At 43.8% G+C, this 24,007-nt stretch overlaps 1 protein-coding gene across 14 annotated transcripts in view; it reads right to left on the minus strand.

Annotated features, from left to right (window-relative positions):
* The window catches only part of LOC311209468 (uncharacterized protein), a 191,822-nt gene that overhangs the window by 43,901 nt on the left and 123,914 nt on the right, over window positions 1-24,007 (minus strand). For 8 of the 14 annotated variants that reach the window (XM_084286826.1, XM_084286825.1, XM_084286824.1 and 5 more), the window contains 2 exons: window positions 22,409-23,040; window positions 18,566-18,980 (listed from right to left, as the gene is read on the minus strand). Coding sequence is in view for 6 of the 14 variants with exons in the window: in XM_084286820.1 (XP_084142946.1) it covers window positions 12,235-12,395; window positions 22,409-22,535 (288 nt within the window). In the remaining 8 variants the exon portion in view is untranslated. Of the gene's footprint in view, window positions 1-12,234; window positions 12,396-18,565; window positions 18,981-22,408; window positions 23,041-24,007 lie in introns of those variants that run through there. The other 6 variants (XM_084286820.1, XM_084286821.1, XM_084286822.1 and 3 more) reach the window with 1 other exon arrangement.

The raw sequence follows: 24,007 nt of genomic DNA on the forward strand, positions 1-24,007 counted from the left end.
CCAGTATGATGCTTCAGTTTTCACTACCGAAAGACATATGATGATGTGACTAACAACATTTTAAAAAGAGAAAAGTGTGGCCTAGGAGCTCAACAGAGAGAGATAATTTCCAGACTACCCCAACAGATGGGCTTGAATTCAGAGGGTGATGCTTAGGTGCACTTTCATGACAGAGCCAAGTAACCAGAGATGAAACACTACAGAGTAACATCTAAGTTTCCTTAAGGTTCAAGTTCTCCTGTCCCTGACACAAGAAATCTTCAGAGTACCTCAGATACCAGCTTGTATGAATCGTGATCAAAGGCATTTTGATCCCGATTTTTGATACCTTCGTTACTACAAGTGTCTGTATGGCAGGAAAATATTTCTGAAACCCATGTCATTCCTCTGCTTTCCTTCCCAAGATACATAGAAGAAGAAGGTTATTCTCATGCAAATGCAGACACGCACACATCACGCTGGATGCCTGCTGTCTTACCAGAAGAATTTGGCAGATCAAAGAATTCAGATCCATTTTTCCCAGGAAGAAGGAGATGTTCAAAGTTAAGTGGGTGGACAGAAAAATGTGAGGAAGCCTGAGCTTGTGCTTAGGAAGTGTAACAACTGATGGACTGCTGGAGAGATGGACATGCAAGCAGACCGACGAGAACAAATACTCAGTGCAAACAAGCATTTCCGGCTGCAGGCCAGACGAGATGATCACAATACTCTCTTTCTGCATCCTAATCTGCAAACCATTTGTATACATGCAAAGAGGGGACTGGATGTATAAAGATGGCCACATGAGTACACAAACCAGACTCTGTAATGGTGCGCAGTTTAGCACACCTAATTCTGGCAAGCTGATTTCTAACATTTTTGTTTCCCATGTGGTATTCACAAAAATGCCACAAAAATACAATGTGTGTGGCTAACTCTTTCAAATACAGTCAGAATAAATTGCCTTAGGACTGTATATTATTGTTTTTATTATCTGCTATCCCACCAACCAGGAACCATTCAGTACCAGTTCTAAAGGTCCACATAGGAAAATTAAATATTAATCTAGTACTTCTCAAAACTGCTCATTTACATTTCTCGACAACCTTATACCACTCTTGCCAGATTAAGGAGGACTAACGCAAATTCTTTGCTGACATGGAAAACACGTGTGAACAAGGACACTGAAGGCTTCAGCTCCCACATTCATGCCCATGCTTAACATGTGTCGTGCTGGAAGAATGGCTGGGTTGGTGCAGCCAGCCCCTGCGCCCTGCTCTGAAAAGACAGGAAACCCAAGGATGCCAAAGGGAAGCCCCTTGGCAGAGCCTTCACAGGGGCCAGCAGGAACCCCAAGTCCCAGGAGCCAGCCCATCACCACAGCGCAGCTGGGGAGCCCCAGGCTGTGCTGATCCAAGTCACGGGGCCAGCCTTCCTTCCCTTTCCTTTACCTCAACTTCAGTAATGCTTTGTCTCAACCATTTGTACAGCGCCAGAGATGTCTGTCATGACAACTGACCTAGCAAGGATTGCATAATGCAGGCACATTAAATATTAATTTAAAATGCAATGTGGTGAAGAAAATCATACTTAATAGATGATAGCTTAATACTTAATAGGTGATACCATAAACTGTATATACGCACAGCCATTTCTCTTTTTCTTTTACCAAGGCAGGTACAACACACAGTAACTGACTTTCTGGACGTCAGGACACTGAACATTCTGCAAGTCTCACCTGTCAAGGACTTGCTAACCTACACAAGCAAGCACTAAAAAGAGCACCATAGTATATTTTGTTCCCGAGAGTTTGATTTTGGTTTGATTTTGGCCTCAATAAGTTATCTAAATGGACACTCTGAGACATTGTGGAAATATGGAAATGAACACAGGAGTAAATAAACTTCTGCTTAAACTTCTCCTCCACCAAAGCTCAAAAGGAACTAAAGAGGGAAGCTATTTGCTGCAACCTATGTGTACCACTGCAGATGAATATAATGGAGCAATATGATTATAACATATGTAAACTAGGACAGACACATTTCAGAGACTCTCCTACAAGAATTATGTGTCAAAATAAGGTGCTAACAAAAACTAATTTTAAATTACAAGCTCCCTGTTTTATTTAGGACAGAGCTTTACATTGCACAGTTTTCTACATACCAGCATCAGAAGCATGTGACTGCTGGCAGCTGCACGATGTGCTTGTTGGTGGTCTGCAGGAATGCCTTTCAAATAACGAACAAAGATGCCTCTCTGTGGCTTTGAAAGCTCTCTGTCTCTCTTTTGGAAAATCATGCTATTCAGTGATCACATGGTGGAATTATTTATGGGAGGACCTGAGTACCTGGATACAGGTGACAGATTTCTCCAAGGGACATTTTAAAAGAAGAAATACCACAATGACTAGTGTCTTTCTAACTAACTAGGTAGATAATATCCCCCTTTCTAAAATGCATTACAACATGGACTCGGCTCATCAAACAACTCGGTTGTCCAACAAGAACTTGAAGCAGAGACAGAAAAAAGAAACAGGGAGTAGCCCTGTAAGTATACATGCTCAGCTCTTTCCCACAAGGACTTAGGAAGCTTTATGTCAGCAAGAGCATCAAGTCTATCATCTTACTGAAGGTTAAATGATAATAAAGGTACAATAACAGAAAATATATCCATTTAAATTACAGAACTGAAAGAGTAAAATTCTTTTGTAAAAACAAATAATCTCATGGTAACAGAGGAACTTAAAGAAATTAAAGAAATTAAAATAAAAATTGATGCTGAAATAAATGCAAAAGCATCATAGGAGTGAATATATTACAGAACAGCCATGAAATGACTGCAATTGGTAGCCAATATGCTTACGACAAAGTCATTTTTTTTCCTTAGCAGAAGAAAAAAAAATATTATATATATATATATAAATAAAAATATAATACTCATTAATGAAGAATAATGCCTTGAAAATGTGATCTAAGTGCAGAAAAGTGGTGTTTATCTTTGGCTTGTGATGCTGACATCAACAATAGAGCTCTCTTATTAACCCACTGCCCTTAAAAATAAACAGAAGTGCACTTTAATCTTGGCAATTTTACTTTTAACTGAGATTAGTCCCTCCACTTTGTTGCACTACAATTAGAGTGGGAGAAAACATGTGGAAATTAAGCAAAAATTATGAGTACTTTTTAGAGCACAGGAATCTGATTAAATCCTAGTTCAGGCTCTTACGTCAAAACATTTCTAAGATGCATGAAGCTCTGCACCCTTTCAGCTTCATGGCAACAATCAACAATTTACAACAATTGTGTAAAACGTTTTAAAAGTATTTATGTTCCTCATGTTAAAATATTAGTCCTTGTAAACACAGCCCTCAATGTTTGCCCCTCTGCAGTCCCCATACTGCTGTGTTCAAAGTTTCCAACTGGGGGAGCCCCCAGAAGTGCTGATTTCTTCAGGCCCCCATCCAGCACTCCAGAATCTGTTCCAAGTGATGCCTTTGATTTGAACTGGAAACTAATCAAGGCCAAATTTTGGTGGTTAAACAAGCACTCGGTTTTCGGAAAGCTCTCCCTTGGAGTGGAATTCCAGCAGGGCACAGGATGAGAGGAGGCAGTGGTGCAGGTCTGGCATCGTCTTTCCCAACAGCAGGTCTGGGGAGGGGGTCCTGCTGCCCTGGCTGAACAGGTTCGCAGTGCCCGTATTCTCCAGCACTCCCTGGTGGTATTGAGCTGTTCCTGACATCGACAGCTAAAGCCCTTTTTTTCCATGATTCCCTTTGCCTAGAACCAATGTGCTTCCCTGTTAGAATCAATGTCCCAGCTTCTTTGGCCGCAAACAATAGGAAGCCAAGGAGAGATCAGATGGAGACTGAGATGACTCCCAGCAGGGGAATTAATGGAAACAAGGAAAAGCAGCAAGGCATGCACTGCACCTGGATTACAAACCGAGCAACACAAACTCCTGCACCGTCTTTCTTTCAACTACAGGTCTAGATGGAGTGATTTGCTTGTCTGCTTATGCTCCTCCTTGATGCCATGTTTAGTGTCTCCAGTGTTCTTGCAATGAAGATTTGCCCTGCCTACCTGATCGGAGTGTGCATTTCACTCAGCAGCAGCAGGTAAAAATGTGTGCTGAAATGTCGCTGTGAATCTGTTACTTTAGGAAGTTATGATTACTGCACTGAGAAGAGGCTGTTGGGGAACAAAGGCCTATTTTCTGTGCTGAGCTGCTCTAGCATCAAACATGTTACACAAAGCACTATAATGTAAACAAGCTGGAATGAGATTGACCTTATTACACAAGGATCACAATCTAGTGGAAAGTTTGAGCCCCAAATCTGCAGTTAACACATTCTAACTTATATGAAAATGCTCCACTGGTATCACTACCCCCTGAACTGTGAAACACAGAGCAAAATTAAAGAATGACTTTTTCAGTTTCTCTGAACAAAGAAAAAAGCAAGAGCCTTTTTGATCCAAATCAAGGAATCCAAGAAACATCTGTTTCAGTTAACAAAACCACTCTTTTATCTGTTTCTAGCTTTTCACAACTTTCTGAGTACTCTAAGCACAGCCTTTTCAGGCAGCTTGTTCCTCTCTGCATCCGATGCGCATTCAAGTGCGCAAGGTGCCCCTCAGTACGTCCAGTCTTTTGTGCAAGGGAGCGTTTAAAGAGCAGACCACCCAACTGTATCCTGCCAGATTGGAACTACTGAAAACAGCACCTTACTGTGTATTTTATTTTTAAGTTATTCATGGCCCATAACACTTTTCTCTTTAAATCACTCTTCATTTTATCAACACACAAATGCCAAAACTTGGTGTGACTGCTGTACCTAGGAGCTTTCAGAGCTGAGAGAACAGCGAGCTAAACACTGGTGTGAAAACGCATGCTGATTGTCCTTTAGAGGAGCAGCGTGGCAGACAATGCAGAGATAGAAGTTTCAGCCTGCAGCACACACGTGTGTCCTATGCACAAGCACCTTTCTGGTGTGTTCTGCCTTCACGCTGCTCTGTCCACAGCTGAGATGAGAAGAGAGTCAAGGACCAGCTAAGAACAGCATGCGCTCGTCACATTAACACTGCTGGTGAGACAGAAATCAGTTCAAATAATAAACAAGATGACAAATGCACACAATCATTTTAAGCCACTTGTTGGAAGGAAGGAAGGAAGGCAGAGAAGGAAAATAGAGAAAAAAAGTCTCCATTCCCAGGTGCAGAGTGTTTTCTCAAGGGAAAAACCCAAAGGGAGAGACTTGCTGTGTATCTGACCCTTTTCGGGATGATCAGAATCAAGTGCTCTGATCTTGTAAATTCAAACAATTTTTTTGAGGATGGCATTAACCCTACACTTGTGATTTTGGCATACACACAGTACCAAGTGCATTTTGGCAAAATCTTCATGTGGAGGCAAGGCTCACTTATGACAAGCCTGGAGGTGGGGATGTACAGCAACAGCAGTGAAGGGCATCCTCCATCCTCTCCTCATCGGCAGGAAGGAGCACCACAGCATGCCACACTGTGCACATCTGTCACGGGGCTTCTGCAACGTGTGGCATGCAAGTTGCAACCTCTGCAAGCCTCCCACAGTCTGAGGAGCTGCGAGCTGCAGGAAGCCATGGTCCCGACCTGCTGTCTGCCTGGCGGCCTCCATCAGCAGGCACTGGAAAGCAGGGCCTGGCTCTGGAGAGGAGCACATCCCACAACACTCCTCACTGGATGTGTCAGGAACCTTTCTTCACCGCGGGGCTGCTGCCTCCTGCCAGGCCCCAGCGTCACCCCCTCGTGCTTGGTTTACTCACACAGCATCAGCCTATGGGGCCTTCACAAAGATGCATTATTCCCCAGATAGCCTGGTTCTCCATACATGCCGATTTTTGGGTCTTTTTCAATTCGCTCTTCACATTTTTCAGGAAACAGGTGAGACAGAGGGCACCCTCTGACAGACCTGACTTTCTCCATAAGCCCTAAAAATTCTTTTAAGATGAAAATATGGCAGACAAAAGATGTTTCATCTCCCATCAGCTACAGCAAGAGGTTTACGGCTCACTGGAACTCTTCTTCCTGCATGCGCAAGCGTCTCCTGAGCATTCAGAAAGCTGTGCATGAATATGTAGGTATGCACAAGGCAAGCAAAGCAGATGTTGCAGGGATCTCCACTGAAGCATCTTAGATCACAGAAGTTAATCTACGACATCTTTCCCAGCTGCCAATTTGCACGTCCCTCCTCCCCTTGAAAACGCAGAGATCTCCCCTGCTGCCAGAGTGAGCAGCTTGAGCTAAAGGAGACAGCCATGCTGACAGGGCTGTGAGTGCGGCTCACTGTTTTTCCTTGCAAGGGCCTCAGGACATGTAGCTCTACACCGCCAGCTGGCTGCAGTCACCACCAGAGCACCCGCACCTCCATGGGTGAAGACACATGCACAATCCCGTGTTGTGCACCAGGTCTACATCGACTGCAACACTTAATTCTGCCTACAGAGCACAGGGGAATCACACGCTGGCAACACCCTCTAAATTCACATCGTGGTAGAACTGCAAGACTTGCAATTCCCCATATGCCCCACTGTCTCCCCCCACCATGTTGGTGGGGTTTCATGAAATAGAGCATTTCCCATGCAGTTTTGCTGGTAGGGGCAGTGGGCAGCATCCCACCTTGTCCTAGGCAGGGCATGGCCTCAGCAGGCACTGGGAAGGAAAGGAAAGGGCTCCTCTCATTGCTCTGCTCTGCTGGCATGCTCTCTACCTTGCTGCCACTGCTAGACGTGGGGCACAGGCATTGGAGTTTCCACAGGGGCAGGTGAAGATGTCCAACAGCAGGAGCTAGAACTGTTTTATGGGCAAGCCCTGGCAGCTCAGGAGGATCCCACTGTGTTGTGCCTGATACAGAGCTGGGGGAGCAGGTGGGATGAACTGCTTTCAGAAGACTCCATCAGCTTGTCAGGACCAGGGAAAATGCAGCTTAAGGGAGGAAGAGTTAAGGTTGCCGGTTACAGAAGTCAGCCCATGTCCCTGTCAGCTCCCACATTTACTACCCATTTACCTATAAAAACGTCTGCATGACCATCAGAGCCCAGAAATCATCATGGTTTGGGGGAGAACAGTTTCTCACAGCATACAATATATCACTCCAGACCTTTCCTATGTACATACTTGTTAAAAAAACGCAAATGTGTTGTTAAACAAACCAAAGTGCATGCCAGTGCTTCACATCAGAAAGCAGCAGTGAGCTTGCACTGGGAAAGCAATGAGGATAAAGCCTGATTATATCCTCTCACATTAAGGATGTCAGATGAGAAGCACAACTCTGTCACTTTGCTCCACATGATGCACGGACATACAGCATTTTTGATAGCTCAGTGAAGGAAAAGGATTCATTCTTCTGTAACGGAGACATATGAGAAACATGACAGCAGACAGCAGCTTGTACAAATGGTTCTCTGGCTGCTGACACTGGTCAATGATAATCGTACAACTTAAGCGGGAAGGATCAAATGACTCAAGATGTAGAAACAAATGAAAACAAAATCGAACTAATGTCGGGAGAGACTTCTGGAGATCTGAACGTTCAAGTAGACTATCTCCACTACACAGCAAGAGTGAGCTCATTATAGAAAGCATGAGGAGTCAGACCCAGAAGAGGCATGGACAAAACTGCAATTCCCTCTTGCTCAGAGATGAGTGCTCAGCCCACATCTGCTCCTCAGAAAATCTCAGTTTCCTTTCCGACGTGTTGGGTCATTGTTCTATTTGACCACCATTACTACTGAGATCTGGTTTTAGGTTTAAGCTTTTTTTTATTATTATATTTATATTATTTATTAATTTTATATTTATAATATTTATATTTACAATATATTTATATTATGTATTAATTTTTAAAATTATTTATTATATTTAAATTATTTTATGTTATTATTATATAATAATAATATAATTTAATATAATAAAAAAAAAAAGGCTAAATGGAGAATGATACTGTCTCTTTTCAGCAGAGGATACTGAACAAATGCATAGTTTCCTCTGCACGCATGTTCCTTCAGGGGCATTTCTGCAGCAGAGATGACTAACCACACACAGCTATGCCAGCCATTTGTGTTTGTCTTCCCTTCTGTGTCTGGATCATATACGGGCTTACAAGGCAACAGCTGTTGACAAGCTAAGAGAAGCAACAGGGCAGCTCAAGCTGGGAGACTTCAGTTTCCAGGTTCAGAAGTCCCAGGTCATTTCCAAAGAGTGACCATCCTTATGTCTCCATGAGATCAGCTCAGCTGCCATCACAGTACCAGCAGTGACTCCTGGCGTTTCCCTCTGCTGTACCTGCACAGCCTCCTCAGCTTCTGCCTGATGACATCTTGTGTGTTTCCTCCAGGGTGACTTGGACTGTGAGGCTTGCAAGCTCCATTCCGCACATCTTGATCCTGGGGCTACTTACCAGGGGAAACCCTGGGGCTACTTCCAGCTCCATCTGGTTCTGTCCTGCAGGCACTGTTGCTGGGATTCACCCACCAACTCCACTCACCTCCCACTATGTGTGTGGGGTGGGAAAAGTCCCTCCACTCGGTGTTCCCAACATAAAAGTCACTGCCAGTGCAACGAGGAGGGAGCACCTCAATGATTTTAGTGCAGCAAAGGATCTCACTTAGCTCAGGAAAAGAAACATAAAAACAATTGCTCAGATGATTTTGTCTCATTTTAAAGAAGAGAGCAAGACCCACAAGGCTGGGCTTCTCCAGACAAAGAAAACCACAAGGGCTATCTCCAAAAATACCTGTTTAAATCTGGAATGTTTCTTTTGTATCCAGAGTGCCCACTGAAAGTAACAAATAGATGATGCTTTTTTCCCCACTCCGGCTAAGTCAGAGAAGCTAATAATTCGAGGAGCTGGCATTCTGTGACTCACTTAGCTCAACTGAGGCAGGCATAAACTGTGTCCTAATGCAGATGTTTGAAGGGGGAAAAAGCTGTATTTTCTCTGGGAAAGAACGAGGAAGTGACAGACATTGAGATTTAAATGACAGCATGTGACATTAGGAGCCACAATTAAAAGTCATTATGGGCTCCACAGTAACAAATTATCATTGTATGCTACTCCTTTGGGAAAACAGCAACAAATTAATAGATAGACCACTGCCTTCAGTCACGAGGGAAAAAAAGACCAGGAAAAAAATGCCCTTGGAGCTAAACTGACTTGAGAAGAAGGGAAAGAAGCCCAGCTGGCTGAGAAGTACTACCTGGGCGCTGCCAATGCACCCATGGGCATGCCACCCCGGGCAAGAGAGCTGCAGGCTGAGGAGGGGGCACATGAATCTGACATGCAGTGTCTTTGTTAAGGCCAACTCACAGTTTATTATGGGAATGTTTGGAGAAGCTGCCTTTTTGTTCCCTTCCCCATCAGTTCAAAAAAAATGTGACTACTCCTCTGTATCTACTGAAACTTCAGTAAAGCTTCCTCTGCCTGGTCCACAGTTATGGAGAACTCCTCTCCCAAATCTGCTCTGAAAGCATTCACACCACAGAACTGAACAGGTCTGTGAGAGTCTTGAGCTCCTTCACCAGTTTTTGCAGACACAATCTTCATGTAAGTGTTTTACAGAAAACACTGTAGGGCTCTGGCCAGGGTAAGCAGCAAGGGATAGGCTGCAGCCTGTTGGAGATGTAGTTCTGGACATACCAACAGCTGTTTGATAAAGCTTATACAATAATAATATAATTTAGCTAAGTGCTGTTCCTTCCTGGTTTGTTATTTCCAGGTCTGGAAGCATGTCACTTCAAAGATGAAAGTCCCATTCCTTTACATCTGTCCAACTATTTGACACAATATATACAAATAATAACAATGATCACCAAAACTTTTGATAGCTTACTAATATGAATCATACTGGCTGCATTTTCTTGGATGGTTCCTAAAGGTGACCATGGGTTGTTTTTACTGTCTGAAATTCACCTTCAGTGAATAAACAGAAAGGTTATTTCCCTGCAATGTTGGAGAGAGAAATTGAGAGTGCACGGATGGCCAACAACAGGCTGTCAATCAGTGCCATGCCACTGATTTGAAAGCTTACACCTGCAAGTTACTTTCGTTGCTGGCTGAGCTGCGTGGGTCCCTAAATCCAGAGGGGAACAGCTTGGCAGCTTGGGTTTGCTGAGCACTCATCTCAGCTCTAAGTCTCTGAACCAAACTGAAATGAAAAATAAATAAAACAAAACAAAACAAAACAAAACAAAATAAAATAAAATACAATAAAATACATTAAAATAAAATATGAACTCAGAAGGTCTAGAGGCCGAGTGTCCTGAAGTGCAGGGTCACATCCACTACATGCCAGAGCAGAGGTCTCCCTCAGATATGGGAACAAACATCTTTTGCCTGCAGAGCGAAGTGCTTTCAGTAGGAAATGGAAGAGCAGGACAGCAGTTTCTCTCTAGCAGTTGGTACCCAACCTTTTCTGTCAGTTGTCAATGTTTTCTTCTCCCTCACTGATCCCTCTGAGTTACAATGCGGATAAAACAAACACTGCTATGGCAGAACCCAACATACTCTTTGTATACTGTAAGCCAGTCCTGCACACAAAGCAAGATCTTTATTTGTAACCAAACACAAGAATGAATTTATTTATTTCAAAAAATAGAGATGCAATTATTGCTTTATATGCCTGATCAGCACCTAGCAGCTCTGTAAGAAACTGGAGCCTTACAGTGACAGGTGAGGTAGGATTCTTTTGCTCAAATCTGAAATTACTACAGGTTAGGTATACTAATAAGAGCTAAACACTGTAGGTCGCCTTTCTGTTCAGCATAGGAATTTCTAAGCAGCAAGTTTATTTCCTCACAGAAAAGGATATCTGAAATAGGTCGGATGAAATTTACCTGGGAAAGCCCAATTCATTCTGTACGCTGACTACTGACAGGACCCAGACAGTGACACCAGGTGCAAACACCTGTGCACCAGATATGAGAAAGCTGCCAGTCCCTTCAGTCACAGAAGGCAGTCCCACCCAGGAGCTAATCTTTTGCAGACACATGCCCACAATGACAAAAAGGAGCACAGTACTTCGTTCTGCTCACAGCAAACATGCCTGATCTGACCCTCCAGGCCAGGCACCATGCCTCAGATCATGCCTTTTAACCCATCCACCTGCCATTGGCTTGTCTACTGGCAGGTCACAGCACTGCAAAACTTCTGTAGGAGGAAAAAAACACTATTAGTGAAGAAGCTCAGGAGTGGACCACCCTTCAGCTTCTTGGAGAACAAGGGACTTTTCATCGCTTTCTGAATGGATGCTCATAGGATTTCAAAGAAAAACAATAACTTAAGCACTCCTAAATCCTTCACATGCGTACCACCACAGTCCATTCAAACAGGCACGTGCAAAAATGGCAACATACTGTTATGAGAGGCTCCTAGTTTCTCTTCCACTTTTTCATGGAGTTTGGCTGTGGTATTATTTCTGTTTTTCTAAAAATAATCCTTCTATCACCAAATCTCTTCCATAGAGTCAGCAGTTTCACCCTTTACATTCTTTAATTAAAACTGACAAATGCAAGAATAATATATAGGTCTATTACAGTACTTGTATCATATCTGTGATATCCCAGTTGTAACAAAAAAGGTTATTAGCATATATTGAAAAGCCTGAAGAAAAACAGTATGACCTTAGAGCCAGATGAGAGCAGCTGATACAACCAGAAACAATTAGAACCCGATTGTATGATTACAAAAAGATTATAACATCTCCTAAAACCTAATGATGGGTGTTTCAACAGCAAAAAACCCATATTGATGAAAACTCAGGTAAAACATCATGAAGTCAAAAAGTGAAATGATCAATCAAATTAAAATCTCTAGCTCTGTAAATGAAAACACCTTTGCTCATTACAGAGATGCATTTTGTTTCACTTATCTTTTTTTTTTTTTTTTTTTTTTTTCCCTATACCATGGCTTTTTCTACCTTGCTGTATTTATTGTGATGCAGAACAGTTCGCTCATTTTCTGAGGGCTGATTTGCTTCTACAGAAGCAGTCATATCTCTGCACCGAAGCACATACGTGTTTATACCAGTGACAGACTCACCTTTAGCTATCTTCATTTCACTAGCGAAAGATGGGGTATGAGGAGGCCAACTATAGCCTCGCAAGACATCCAGAATGCTAAATGAGCAGGGCAAAATGTGCATGAATTTGGCTTCATGATTTGCTCAGCTCTACTGCTGGATTTGCTTTCTGTGGGGACCAGAAGGGCTTCCCCTTGTTAACTCACATTTGCATGCCTGGTTAGCAGAAATTCTCCTGGGCCACCAGAGCACCTGTGCCGTTGTTTGCTGGGAGAAGCTCTCCTGCTCTCCTGTCCCAGGCAGCCCACAGAGCACTGCAGTAACATACAGCTTGCAGACCAGGGGCAATCTTCTGGCACATGAACATCTGTGGGGTGAAAAAAATAGTTCCTCCAAAATTGGTCTGCTAAGAAGACTGAGCCCACCAAAAACCTCTCCTTGCCTCCTCCCCGCTCCTCCCCCTAGCTCCCATCACTCACACCCAACGTATTTATTCTTACATCAGAGCAGCATTTGTATTATTTATAACAGCCAATGTTAATCATACAGACAGAACCTTCAGTTTTTATTACGTGGGTCTGCACTCAGCTGTAAAACACTTCTGCAGGCTCCAGCATGAGCAATAGGCTGAGTGGGAGGATGACCATCAAAGCCTGGGCCAGTGTCACAGAGGTGGCTGCTCAGCCTGAGACTCTTAAATCCTCTCCTTCTTATCTTTGTTACAAACAGAGGTGAAGAGACAGAAACATCTCTCTTGAGCCATTCAATCCATCTTCAATCACTTGATGGGATGTCAGTAAATACCAAATACATTTTCCTACTATTTCCATGAATCATTACACTGTAATACAGCAAATACAGTTGTGTAACTGTGAAGCTACCTTTTGTGTGCTGCATGTACACTGTAAATTGAGAGCTTCAGTAGGGGCACTCCCCTTGTCAGCTCAAGATAGCTTGTGATTACAGAGTTATTCACATACACCATGCTCTCCTATAGAAACCTCTCTCCCCCTTTCTTGCTTCCATGTTTCTAAAATAAAGGTTATGTGGAGTGAAAGAACATTTGTTTTCCAAAGGAAAAACATAAAACTTAAACTGAAACCATGCCTCCAGAAACTTCTCCCTAACATGGAGCCATTCGTTTGCTCTCTGCAGTAGTCATATCACTTTATCTCCCTGCCTTTCAGGCTGCTCTTCATTGTGAGTGGCTGTCATTCAGGAGCCAGCTCCAGAGCACCAGGTGATATAATATAATATTTATGGGTTTCAACCTTTTCACTAGCTACTCCTCTGTATGAAACTATATATAATATATACAAGTTTGTTCAGGAAAGCAAATTGAATCTTTAAACAAATGTGGCCTACATTATACAGGGGGTCAGAGAAGGTGTGCATAATAGTCCCTTCTGGCCTGAAAATCTAGGAATCCATGAATTTAGAAATAACTGCATAAAACACTATACTCGCACCCTAAATTTTACACTAAATCTTTTCAAATATTAATGAGAAGCTGTGCAGCTGAGAGAGGATGATGCCCTTGGATCCCTGGCTAAGGGATGTTTGCCAAGCTCTCCTGAAAAAACTTTTAGCTTCTGAATGAATGAAAGCAATAGCCTTACAGGCTGGACCAGTGAGTAACAAGCGTATCAGCTCATTAAAAAATCATCATTGCCATCCGCACCACCACCACAAAACAACTCAAAGACATTACCAGCCAAGCTAGCTGCAAAGAAATTAATTGAAAAGCTTAAGTGACACCGCCAGGTCATTACCAAGGCTCTGCTGTCCCAGTGCCTTTCCAGTGGAAGACTGGCAGCTTAAATTTCTCCAAACTCCCTGTGTAGCGTAGGCCCCCTCAAGGCCTGGGCTTTGACAGCAGCCAGCAGGGACAGCAGAATACCTCTGGCACAGACTGACACAAGTGCAGGCAGGATGACTCCATTAACTCCAGCGCCTGCCCCTTGCACAGCCTGGAGGTGGGATGGTGAGCCCATGAGGACTGCAGCTGCACTCATCGCCTCTCTCTGGTGTGTGCTAATGCTTCTCCAGGCTGTTATCCCTGCTTCCTGCAGGAGGTTATCGGCCCCATGAGCTGCCACCCCAACAGCTCTACACCCTGTGCCAGCTACTGTGAAAGGCTTTAAGTAACCACTGTTTGCTGCCTGGGGTGAAGGCAACCAGCGGACTTTAAGGTGAGGAACAGACACGCCTCAGGATGCGGCGGGAGGTGGGCAGAGATTAGGTAAGATGATGGCAGAAGCCTCCTCCAGCAGGACAGCTGCAGGTGATGTACACAGGTCTTGCACAAGGCCAGCTTTGCAGAATCAGCCAGGCTCCTTTGTTCTGCTCTGGCTCTGAAGTCGCACAGCCCAGAATCCATGGTAACTGTCATCCCATAAGCAGAAACACGGGTCCCCATATCCTGTGGGTCAGGTAAGGGGACGGCATCCTCTGGTTTTGTTAATGCTGCTCTCCTTTCTGTGCGTTCCCAGGTATGCTCTTTACTGCTACAGATGTTTTCCTGTCTCTACCCATGCAGATACATACAGCACAGAGCTTCCATACAGCCAGACATGGGAGCTGCTGTGAGTTGTTTGACAGGTTGGGTTTTGGCATGCAATGTGTTTCAGAGAAATTAAATCATGACTCTCTGAGAGGCACAGAAATCTTGCTTTTTGCCTCCTAATACTGCTTGAACTCGAAATGTGAGGAAAACCTTCCAGGCTTGCATGGGCATATAGCTCAGGCTATTCCCACTTGTCAGAGGAGACATGAGACCCTTTTTGAAATTCATTTTCATGTCCACAGTCTCAGCGACGAGGCCTTGTTCTCTCACAGGGGACAACACAAAGCCTGTACCTGTCAGTCATCAGGATCATAATGCTAGTGTTGAATCCTGAAGAGACAATTTGAAGAACTAGACAGGAAAAACTGTGTGGTCTTAATCCTAGCCTAATTCAGGACACCAAGTGGTTTAAAACATCTTTGGGAGCCAAAGAATGCATTGGTGTGTTAGTGGCACTAGCTACTTGCCTTCTTGCTGGGATGAGGGGAAGACAGCGAGGGCTGGAAGGAGCTGCTCTTCTTTCCGAGACCACAGGACTCCCTCAGACCGCAAGTGAGGGCACCACTCTGAGCAGGTGGACTGACATGTGCACGACTCTTTGAAAGTACTGCTGCAAATCAGAGCTGTTGGCTTTACTGAGCTGTCTGGATCTGGACTAGGCTGTTGTCCAGTTCCATGGCTGAATCAGAATTTCACAGGTGACAGATGCAATCATATACACGTCCCCTTCAAAATATGCTGGGATGGTTTGTCCTTGCACGTGTGGCGTCAGGGCAGATAAAATCTGCTGAGCTGAATTCTGCCTCTGCACTTTCCAGAGAGATGCCATCGAGACCTGACACACAGGGGTTTGCCAAGGCTCTTTGTTCTTGGAGGGAAGGTTTGCTTTAGAATTTGAGTATAAACTAACCAAAATTACAACAACAGGAGCTGCAGTCACCTAAAAGTTCCTTGAAGTTTGGCTTGACCACATCTGAGATAAGACAACATGGAACAAAGTTTTCCAAGACATACCAACAGGAAAGCAATCCAGTCCAAAGACGTTTACTTGGCAGCTTTTTGGGCAGCTCTGCCAGGTAGTTCCCAATGGGAGGGGGGAGGACTCCTAAAACGGCCTGACCACCTCTGATAATCCCCACCAGTTTATTCAGGGCTGGGCCAGGAAATCCCCTTCCCCCAAGACATAGAGGTTGGGCTCCCAGCCGAGGAACACCCAGGTCCAACAAGCCAAGATCCTCCCTGCCTCCCCTGGACATTTGTGTTACAGCCATAATGTGACAAGGTGAGCTGTCAGATGGCCGGAGTAGGGTTGCTATTACAATGTCTTTAAAAGGGGGAGCCAAGAAGCACAGAAATGTTATTGAAATAACCGTTACAGTAAAGGCCTCCTTCTTCAATTTTGTCTAACACTGTAGCAGGAAAAAACGCACACCACATTTCTTAGCTAACCGCTCTTAGTAACATAAAATCCTTCAGTGAACAACGCCCTCCCCCTTTTCCCAAATAATGGGGCACAATGGTGAGATTTACATTTCTGAAGGCAGTGTGTGAGTGAAAGGAGAGCAATCCTTTAAAGAAAATTAAAACAAGGGGGGAGTGATATCCCCTCACAGCAAGGATAAAATTGTCTTTCCACCATGAAGAATGAAAACTCTCCTTTCCACAGATGGATCTCCACAGCCTGATTGTTCATCCCCCTGTCTGTCCTGTTTGGGCAGGGCACCACACACAGACAAGATGCTGTGCCATCCATGACGAAGCTGATAGCACAGCCCTGCACTGGGGGGGAAGTTTGGAGAACTGTGCAGACAGGGATGCAAGCAGATTTAAATATTCCTTGGAATTTTTGAAGAAGTAGACATTTAGGTGAATGTTTCCAATAGCTGCTTTCAAAACCGACCTTCTCAGTGCAGCCAGTGGGAGAAAAGTACAATTAAATGGTGCTGCAGATAGACTACTATCTGCAAATCACACATTCGTGTTCAAGTTGTGAGCAGAAGCAGCAATAAGGCAGGGAAATCAACATTTTACTACAGCTTTAGCAAAAATTGGAGAAAACAGTTCTTCCCTCCTACGAGAAGCAATCATGTTATTTTTATTTTATTCAACTCATGTGCCTTATCTTCAGCACCATTTAGAAATATCAAGTGAAGTCCCAGCTGACAACAGTGACAAAAGATGCTCCTGCCTTCACTTAACTGAGGATTTTATTTATACTCCTGGCAAACCACCATGACAGCACTGCCCACGCCATTCTAACTCTGTTGGTGACTGTGTGTTGCCTCCATTTCTGAAAAGAAAGGAAGCAATAAAAAGGGGAGCATAAGGTGGTGTGTTGAGGCCTTAGAAAACAGGTATGGAGTATGGCTATTAGTCTCTTCCTCCTCTTTTGGAAATCACTGAAATGACACAAAACTACTACAAGAGCTGGTCCAGACAGTCACACCTCCATCATACACCTACCTGCAGGGATGGCTTGGTCTAAAATAACCATGGTGTAACTACGCCTTCACAGACTAGCAGCTTGTATAAATAGTCTGAGGGCTTCACGGGTCTGTAGGAAATTTACCTGCATGCAACAACACTAGCACTTCCTTTCTTAAATGCCTCCAAATGTGCTGGGAAAGTCATTATTAGTGCATTGCTTTTAAAATTGTGCAGGAAATAATTTGGAAACAGGAAGCCTCTAAAGGGATCTATGAGACGCACAACCAGGGATGATATGAGTGTCACAGACCCTCAGGTACTAGAAACCGTGTGTGCCAAGCCATGGAAAAGCTCACAGTGATTGCTTATTCATTGAGGAACAACGGATCCTAATCTTAGAACTTCAAAACAAAACAGAGAGAGAGGGATTTGCACCTTTGTTCACAAATGTGTTTAAAAAATCAGACTGATGACTTTCTATGCAGTTGCAGTGCACCTGCGCTTATTTTGCACAGCACCCTAAGACCTAAATCACTCACCCATTCACATGCTTGCTGCAAAGGTAGACTTTACAGATGCAGGGGAAGGAAATCTGTTTGGATTTTGTATATCCATATGTCTCGCTCTCTCTGACTCTTGTTTTAAACAGATAGATGAACACAAACAGTATGCACATGCATGAAAATATATGCTGATACAATGTCTTCAGACTGCATGAGCTGGGGATACCTGCTTTAGCTACAGCAGGGAGTTTTCTCCCCCTCCACCACCCCAAAAAACATTGACATGTCACAGGGAAACAGTGGAGGAGGTGAAAAATGTGTGAGAGAAGGAAGAAAAGCTGAATGTGACAGGAGGTGGGTCACACATTCCCCCAACCTCTGCAAAGGACACAGCACTGGCTCTGTGTTATCCAGCAATGTCCCCCTGGCTGAAAAAAAAAAATAAAAAAAATAAAGAGAGGCACATGTAGTATACACAAATTTGAATGTACCCTACAGCCCTGTGCGATGGATTCTCCATAACATGACTAGCTGCACACACCACTAATTGCAGAGGCTGCTAATCCATCCGAGGAGGTAAATTACATTAGCGTTCAACAGGATTTACATATATCCAGTCTTATTTCTGAATCAGCCAGCAATTACAGCTTAAACTATTGAACACGCAGCTTGCTGTGGGCCTAAATAACATTTAATAGCATTAACGACACACTTGCCAGTAAGCCTCCCGATCTCTTTCTGGGCGCATCGATGAACACAAGAACACTGCAGCGCAGCACCGCAGCACAGCCTCCCCCGAGGCCTCTGCTCCTGCAAGCTATGGCTGGGTGAGCCAAGGAGCACCCAGGGCCATGCACATGCCTCAGGGACGCCCCTTGCCTGTGGCTGGCTCCGCGGCACATGGCACCTCTGCTATTGGCAGAAGTCAACAAGGTGGGGATCAGAGCACCATCTGCACCACACATATTGCACAAACCACACCTGCTCTCAAGAAGACCCGTGGCAAAGCTTTCATTTTCCTGATGGAGATCCGAAGTTAACGTGACAAAGGTAAGTGCAAAAACACAGGTGCTTTTCTGAACCAGAGCCAAAACCCATGCAAAGTATTTAACAAGTACGAAAGGTGTTTGCTTTTTTTTTTTATTCTTTTTTTTATGAGCACCTCTGCAAATTGTGTTATTGCAAACATTCCCGCCTGTAAACCCTTTTGCTAGCATTTTCTTCAAAACGGAGCAAAAAAGGTGATGTATTTGTTCACAGGGAGGCCGTCCGAGGTAGACAAATCAGATGACTGTGAATGACCATCTGTAAGTCCTTGTGCAGTACGCACTCTGGTATGTCAAATAGTCATTACTATTATCAGAAGGATTTAACACAGTTGCTCCACCATAACTTCATCATCCATTACTAAATCATTCCCACTTCATTTTGATTGTCTTGGTAGCAGCAAACAGACCTTTGAAACAAAACAAAACAAAACAACAACACAACATATATTTATACTTTTCTATCTTAGTATTCAAGATATTAAGGGAGACTGAAAAGCCAGCTGTAATACAGGGCTGTCAGTAATGCTGTGCATTGCTCTTCTCCCTTTGTGATGTACTCAGTTGACAGCAAGTAAAACGAAGTGAATCCTACTAAAGATGAGTGATCTCTCAGGGAGGCAGATGACTCTGTATATGCACACAGCCAGGTAAATATGGTGATATGGAGTAGCCCTTAGAAAATAACAGCACCATTCAGTGTGAAACAACTTTGGCATCCTCTTTCCTTCTGAGCAAAACTGGGCTCCCTTAGTTTTCCTCACTACCACTTTGTGAGTAGACAGGTACCGAGTGATTTTTGATAGCACTTAAAGTATTTCAGAAAGATCACTCAAAGAGACCAAATGGTGTAACTAGATGAAAATGCAACTGCTATTTCAGTGGTCAGAATAAATGAACTGGGTTTATTTGATCATGACAGCAGATAAGAGTTAGTATGTACCCTTTTAAAGTATCAGTTGATCTGCTGGAGCCATAAACGGATAAGACCCAGGACTTTTCATAACCAGTCTCACAATTGCTGCCTCTCACCATTCTGCAAAATGAACTAATTTATTAGTGCCAACTTAGAGCACCTCGCTGACACGGCCCCAGCTTCACTCAGTGCAGCAGGGACGGTATGCCCTACCACCCACGACAGGGAAGCCCAACATCAAACATGATCAGTTCCCTACTACCACTTTAAGACCATGAGGCCTGCATCCCTAACATCTGTCTGATTGTTCTCAGGTCCCATGACCAGGGAAAATAGAACCTGGATGAGAACTTGGTACAGGGCTTGCTGCAGCTTATGGCAGGCAAGGGCTCAGCTCTCTTTTGGCCATATGCACCTGTATAAGAGCAGATGTATGTTTGTTTTAGTGCAGTAAAAGATAGACATGGGATGACCTCAATATTTCAGGAAAATAAAAAGCAGATGAATGGCTTTCCCAGCACTTCTTGGATGCAGTTATTCAGGCCAGCAGCAGAAGAAACTTGTCACTTTTATACAAAGATCACTTAAACTGATCTGTACTTTACTGCAGCCTCAAAGTCACTCCACTTTTAGGGATGTCCAAACAGATTAAATACCAAAAACAAACTACTAAGGGTAGTCTAGTGAGCAGGGGCTTATGTCAGGATTCAAGAAAGAGGGTTTACAGATAGCCTTTGGATTCACCTGAAGACACAACTAGGGGAGGGATTAAGAAAAACAAAACCTCATTAATGTTTTTAGCAAGTATGAGTGATGAGAGACAGATATTTTTCTGCAACAGAAAGACAACAGGCTGCACCTTAACACAAAGCGTCCCTACAACAGTACCATGTCTTTAAGGAAAGCTGTGTTCATTTAATAGAGGCAAAAATGTCAATAATGAACAGAAGAGGAGAAGGTTGGAAAGCTCTGAGAAAGTGACCGACCTGTAATTTTCAGAGGCAGACATGAAGCCAAGGGTTATAAGGTGTGGGTACATAAAATAAAATTATATACATGTGAGTGAATAAGGCAAGAAAGGCATCCAATTACACCATCATCTAGTCCTGCAAATCTGTACTGGTGCCAGTAGCTGCATCACTCCATTCCTAAGGTGGTTTTATCACAGCTGCGTTTGCACTTGGAGCTTTTGGTCTCTTCAGGACTCATACCCTCGGCTGGGGGGACAACCCAAGCGCTCCCAGTGTAACTGGCATGGCCATTACCATACAGCACACCTGCACAGTAACTTGCACCAAAGGGCTTGGCCACACAAGGCAGCAGAAGCTCTGGGCCGGTCAGTGCTGAAGCAGCACGGAAGGACGTTATCATTGAGCTTCTCCTCTCCCCTGGGCAGCGCGTCCTGCATGCCAGGTCAGCTGCTGCCTGGGCCAGACTCCCTGGTGGTACACACTGCCGCAGCATTGCATGCCACTCCCACGGCTCCCTGGTGCATGCTGGCTCCCTCTTAGCAAGGGGATCTTGCCTGAGTCCAGCAGGGCTGCTTCCCCGTGCACGTACAAACAATTAAGGCACCTGAAGATTGCAACCGGCTGTCTCCTACCTGATCACCAAGGGCATGGCCGATGCAGACACTCTTGCTAACGTGCACCGTATTAAATGCATGTCAGGCACAGGCTGGACCGGGGCAGGTCAACAGAGCTCTGCAGTATAAAGGAGCTATAAATAAGGAAGCAGGGCTCCAAAAATCTCTGAGTGGCTGCTAGCTTCAACAGCAACAGCTTTTGGTTGCTCAGATTTTTATTTTGATTTTTGATTATTTTATTTTTTTTTTAATAACAGACACCCCCTGGTGAAATATGTGCTAGGTGTTTAGGAAATCCATCCATTCTATCTTTAAGTATCCTGAAATCCAACCAGTAAATCCCCCACATCTGACCCTGTTCTGATTTAAAACGGTGGGTTGATGGGAACAGGTTCACTCATTAAAACTTCCCTGGTAGGGAAAAGTATGATATGACTGAAGGTATCCATAGCAATCAGTAACTTCTCCAAGCTGTAAAGTTTGCTTTTTATACAGTCAGTTAGTAAAATTTAAATGGAAGTCATTTTGTAGCAAACATTCTATATACTCTGAGTGCAGTACTGTGAGAATTTAGAACTACCTGTTCTTGTCTACAGATGTGTCCATTTATATGAACAGAAACCTATGTGGAGAGCTTGTGCTCAGCCTCAGATCGTTTGGGTCAGGCAGAAGGCCTCCATGAACTTTCCTAAAAAACAGACGCTATTTGAGGTGCTATACTATTAAACATGTACCCTATGCAGATCATGCAGCTGCAGTCTGGCAAGGCTTTCTTTCTAGTATAATCTCTGTAATATACAGAAGATTCACACAAGCTCTGGCATATACTGTGGGGCAGGAGGTTAACACATCTGGCATAGGATGAAAACATTCTCAATCACAGGTCAGAGGAAATCCGCCCAGTGATTTTAATGGCTCTGGCTAAGGCCCTGTATAGACAGCCAGATGCACACAGGTCACACTTGCTTCGAAGCAGGTCTTCCATCCTGCACAAAACAAGTCTTGTAAAAAAAAAAACAAACACCCTGCTTAAAAACCACAGACTGGAAAAGCTGATTCTCATTCATCTGATGGTTATCCTAGAAAATAATTCATACATCAGAAATTAAGACCGATGCTGATTTGCCTTTAAAAGCATGATGTAGAACCCATGCTGAAATAAATACTCTGAATGAAGCTTAGAATTTATGCAGTGAGAGCATGATTGTTTCTAATTAAATGATGAGCACTAAAGCAATCCATGGTAGAACCCACCTGATTTAATGCTGGTGGGAGTAAAAAAAAAAAAAAAAAAAAAAAAAAAAGAAGAACTGATTGATTCACATTATTCAGCATACCTTCCTCCGGTACTTGCTGCAAAATTTCTCCAACGCTTTGTGCTGAGTTTATGTAACAGGATGTGCTGGAGACTGTACAGCAGATTTGGCTTGGGAAAGAGGAGAGCTGCCATTCTGAGAAAGCCATCCTGGGTCATCTGCCTTCCGGAGCTGTAAACCTTCCTAACTATCTGTCAATGTAGATGCTGAACTGCTCCAGCAAGGAGCTGAATTCAGGGCTGCTATGAGACTCATGAAAGCACAGAAACCCATCAAGGGAATCCAGGGCTGCCTTTCACTTGGCAGCAGTTCAGTTACTTCGTCATCATTTGACTGGGCACCTGTCTCATCTGATTCATTTTCTGGTTTTGCACAACATCAACTCTCTATCTTCATCTGTGAAATTTGAAGAAGTTTCCATGGTGTACACTGCCTGCTGCTAAATGCCTCTGATATCTGCCTGTGACCTCTGGCAAAGCTTCTATAGAAGCTGCAGCAGCTGCTGTGGTACAAGAGGCTTCCACAAGACGGTGGTATATCACAAGTCTTTTGCTCCATCTGGACCGAGCTCTCTACAGACTTTGGGGCCACACGTTGCTTTATGCCAAAGCCCAGGAATAATTCACTGCTGTGGAAAGGCCACCTCCAGAGAGCTAGAAAACAAAAAAGGACAGGCGGTGCAATTTTCTGTTATTAAAATTCAGTTGTTCAAGCAAAATTGCATGTCATCTGCCTCACATTTCTCATTGTAATGGTCACTTCATTTTCATCCCTTTCTTTTGGAGCATTGGTGTCAGTAAGCTTCGCCCAAAGCCATGTTATATTGCAAGCATGTTTGAGATGAATGGAGCTGCTGTTCCCTCCAGATAACATTGTCAGAGCTGAACATTTTTGGCCCTAAAGGTGAATGACAAAGCTTTTGTAATGCCGTATTTTTACAACTGTAAATGATCCCAAGTAATTTAGAGAACATGGGCAAATGCCTGCTTTTAAAAATCAAGGGGGTGAAGTGCAAGCAGCTGAACTATGCCAGCTCCTCACCCAGCATCAGAGCTTTCCTACAGCTGCACAGCCGACATGCTGAGGGTGGGCCAGCCCAGGGGACCAATTTGCATCTACCATTTGCAGATTTTGCTCTGTCCTCCTATCAGCAATTAATAAAAAATCCAGAAAGGCCTTGATTGCCACTCCTTTGGGAACTATATCAAAACAAACAAACAAACAAACAAATCCCACCACCTTATACGAATTAATTTTTCAATTTAGATGAAACCATGTATTCAAGATGACCCTGACGAGGAAATGACATGGGTACGAGAACCTCCTGCCACTTGCTGGGTTTCAGTGCTGATGACAACTGTCCTGCTCTGAATTTCTTGTTCCCTGAAGAGGTAAAACCAGAAAGCTCGCTTTCCTCTGCTATTATTTTCCCTAGAGAAAATGGCTTGCTATGTCCAAGCTCAAAAGGATGCCAACAAGTCCAAAGATGAAACACTTAACCAGCAGTAACAAAAGCAAATGAAAAAATAAAGTCCAAGCTGTTAAATGTTGGGGGACCACAGCAATACTCTCTGATGTCTGTGGGAAGACTAACAGATCACACCGTGACTTCTAATGATC

The sequence above is a fragment of the Netta rufina genome (assembly GCF_964035555.1).
Source record: "Netta rufina genome assembly, chromosome: 4".
Lineage (NCBI taxonomy): Eukaryota > Metazoa > Chordata > Aves > Anseriformes > Anatidae > Netta > Netta rufina.